The following is a 2,262-nucleotide window of genomic DNA, read 5'->3' on the forward strand; positions in this document are numbered from 1 at the left end:
TGAGGAAACAAAAGAGTTCGTTTCCACAGGTCAACTGTATTTGTTAAGGTGTTTAAGTCTGTACCTGTTTCCAAAGGTACTGCTCAGCTCGTCCAGAACGTTGTTCAGCTTCACCTGCAGGTCGTTCAGTAAATCACTGGCCTCTGGGTCCATCTGAGGACAGACACCGACAGAGACAGGGACACGAGGACAAACGCACTGCTTTATTAACAGTACTTACTTAAGACTACAGATTACTACATATTTATATATATATTTACATATATATTTACATGTGTATATACAAATATATATAAATACATACATATAAATATACAGGTGACATTTGTTAATTTTGGCAAAAAAAAAAAATTGATGGAAAAATATACATATACATTTGAACTTTTACTTCCTCTGTCAAAGTAAACAAAACAGAACAGATTGACACCCAGAAAAGTTAATGGTGCTCCTTAAACTGTGTGGCTTTATTTCCACATTGACAGGATGTGACCCACCTTCTTTCCCGCTGTTTCCTTCTTTGTGTGAAGGAAAATAAAAACGACATCAAGAATGAGTTAAAAAAGAACATTTTGTGTTTTGGATAAAAACTTGAGGAAAAACCAGGGAAAATGTTGGAGGTCGAGGTGAAAATCACCACAAACGATGGTTTGAACATGTGACCAATAAAACACAGGGTGAGATTTTTCACTGGGAGGAGGAAAAAAACAGGAGGAAAAAAATGTACAAAAAAAAAAAAAAAAAAACCCCCCTCCCCACGGCCCCACCCTCACCCCCCCCCTCCTCCCTCCTCCTCCTCCTCCTCCTCCTCCTCCTCACTCTCCTCCAACTTAAGGAGTGTTGGTTAAAAAATAAATAAACAAATAAAAAAACACATTTAATTCACAGTGATTTTTTTTTTTACACCAACTTCAGTCAACAGGTTTGTTCCTGAGCTGCTGTTGGTTCCTTGACTTCAGTAGTACACGTGAGTACACAGTATGCAGTCATGTGTCAGAGTACATGTCTGTATACACAGTCAACTTGCCTGGTAAGGTAGAGTTTTACTGTTGCACTAGAAAAGAAAGAAAGAAAAAAACAGGACTGTGACTTGTTTTTTAACGAATGCTAATCAGTTGATTCCACAACAGGATTAATGAGTTCAGCCAGTAGGTGGCGCCTGAACAAACAGAACACCTCCTAAACACTAACCTATAGAACTGTGGACTCTACAGGGACCTCTATGGGCACTGACTGGGTACTGCGGATGAACACCTACCTCCTCCACCTCCACTCCTGCCTTCCCCACCTTCTCTTCCTTCTCTTCCTCCTCCTCACCCTCATCCTCTTCCTCCTCCACCACCTCATCTTGCTTTAATTGTGAACAAACTGGTTAAAATGTCAGCCAACAGTTACAGTAACAGTAACAGCTTCAGTCCTTCAACCTGGAGGAGGTGGCACGACTTTAGGTCGACACTGACGTAATTGTTGTTGACAATTGAATCATATATGTGTATAAATACATATATGTGTGCATAAATATATATATATGTAAACACACACATACATATATTTACAGTATATTATATTTATAAGTAAATGTGTTTATACATGTACATTTGTATACATATACAAATGTACATGTATATTTACACACACACATATATACTGTATATAGTTATACATATATACTGTGAATATACTTTAAACATACACATATACACAGTACGGAGCAGCGGTGTGGACCAGGTGATCAGTCTGTACAACCTCCACTCCACTAAGAACCAATCACGAGTCAAAGCTTCTGAACTAGAACCAGGATGAAGTGAGTGAAGAACCACAGACAGGACCAGAGTCTGTCAGAGCTGAGGGTGGTTTTAACTGACCAGGGTCCAGACCAGGGGTCACCAACTGTATCTGGTGGACAGACCCCCTGGTGTCCGGCCGGACCGCAGCGGGTCCACGGGTCACCAGTTGATGATCACTGGTCAAGGTGAAGCTCTGAAGAACAACATTAGAGCCGGTCTCCATCTCATTAGTGAGAAACTGAACAAACTGAGGTCCTGTGGTGACCTCTGACCTTTGAAGAGAGGTCAAACGTGGAACTCACTCCACACTAAAGTAAACTACTGACCCAGAACTACAGACAGCGCCTCAAACCAACTACAACTACAGCACAGTACAGACCAGAGCTTCCCTGGAGGCGATCTGGTGCACACACACACACACACACACACACACACACACACACACACACACACACACACACACACACACACACACACA

General features: G+C 41.4%; 1 protein-coding gene across 1 annotated transcript in view; it reads right to left on the reverse strand.

Annotated features, from left to right (window-relative positions):
* Positions 1-2,262, reverse strand: part of unc13bb (unc-13 homolog Bb (C. elegans)) — a 49,563-nt gene that overhangs the window by 5,052 nt on the left and 42,249 nt on the right. The window contains exons 30-31 of the mRNA XM_025062069.1: positions 1,822-2,056; positions 65-153 (exon numbers count right to left, since the gene is read on the reverse strand). Coding sequence (XP_024917837.1) covers positions 65-153; positions 1,822-2,056 — 324 coding nt within the window. The remainder of the gene's footprint in view (positions 1-64; positions 154-1,821; positions 2,057-2,262) is intronic.

This window comes from Cynoglossus semilaevis, chromosome 14, assembly GCF_000523025.1.
Source record: "Cynoglossus semilaevis isolate Cse_v1.0 chromosome 14, Cse_v1.0, whole genome shotgun sequence".
NCBI classification, from domain to species: domain Eukaryota; kingdom Metazoa; phylum Chordata; class Actinopteri; order Pleuronectiformes; family Cynoglossidae; genus Cynoglossus; species Cynoglossus semilaevis.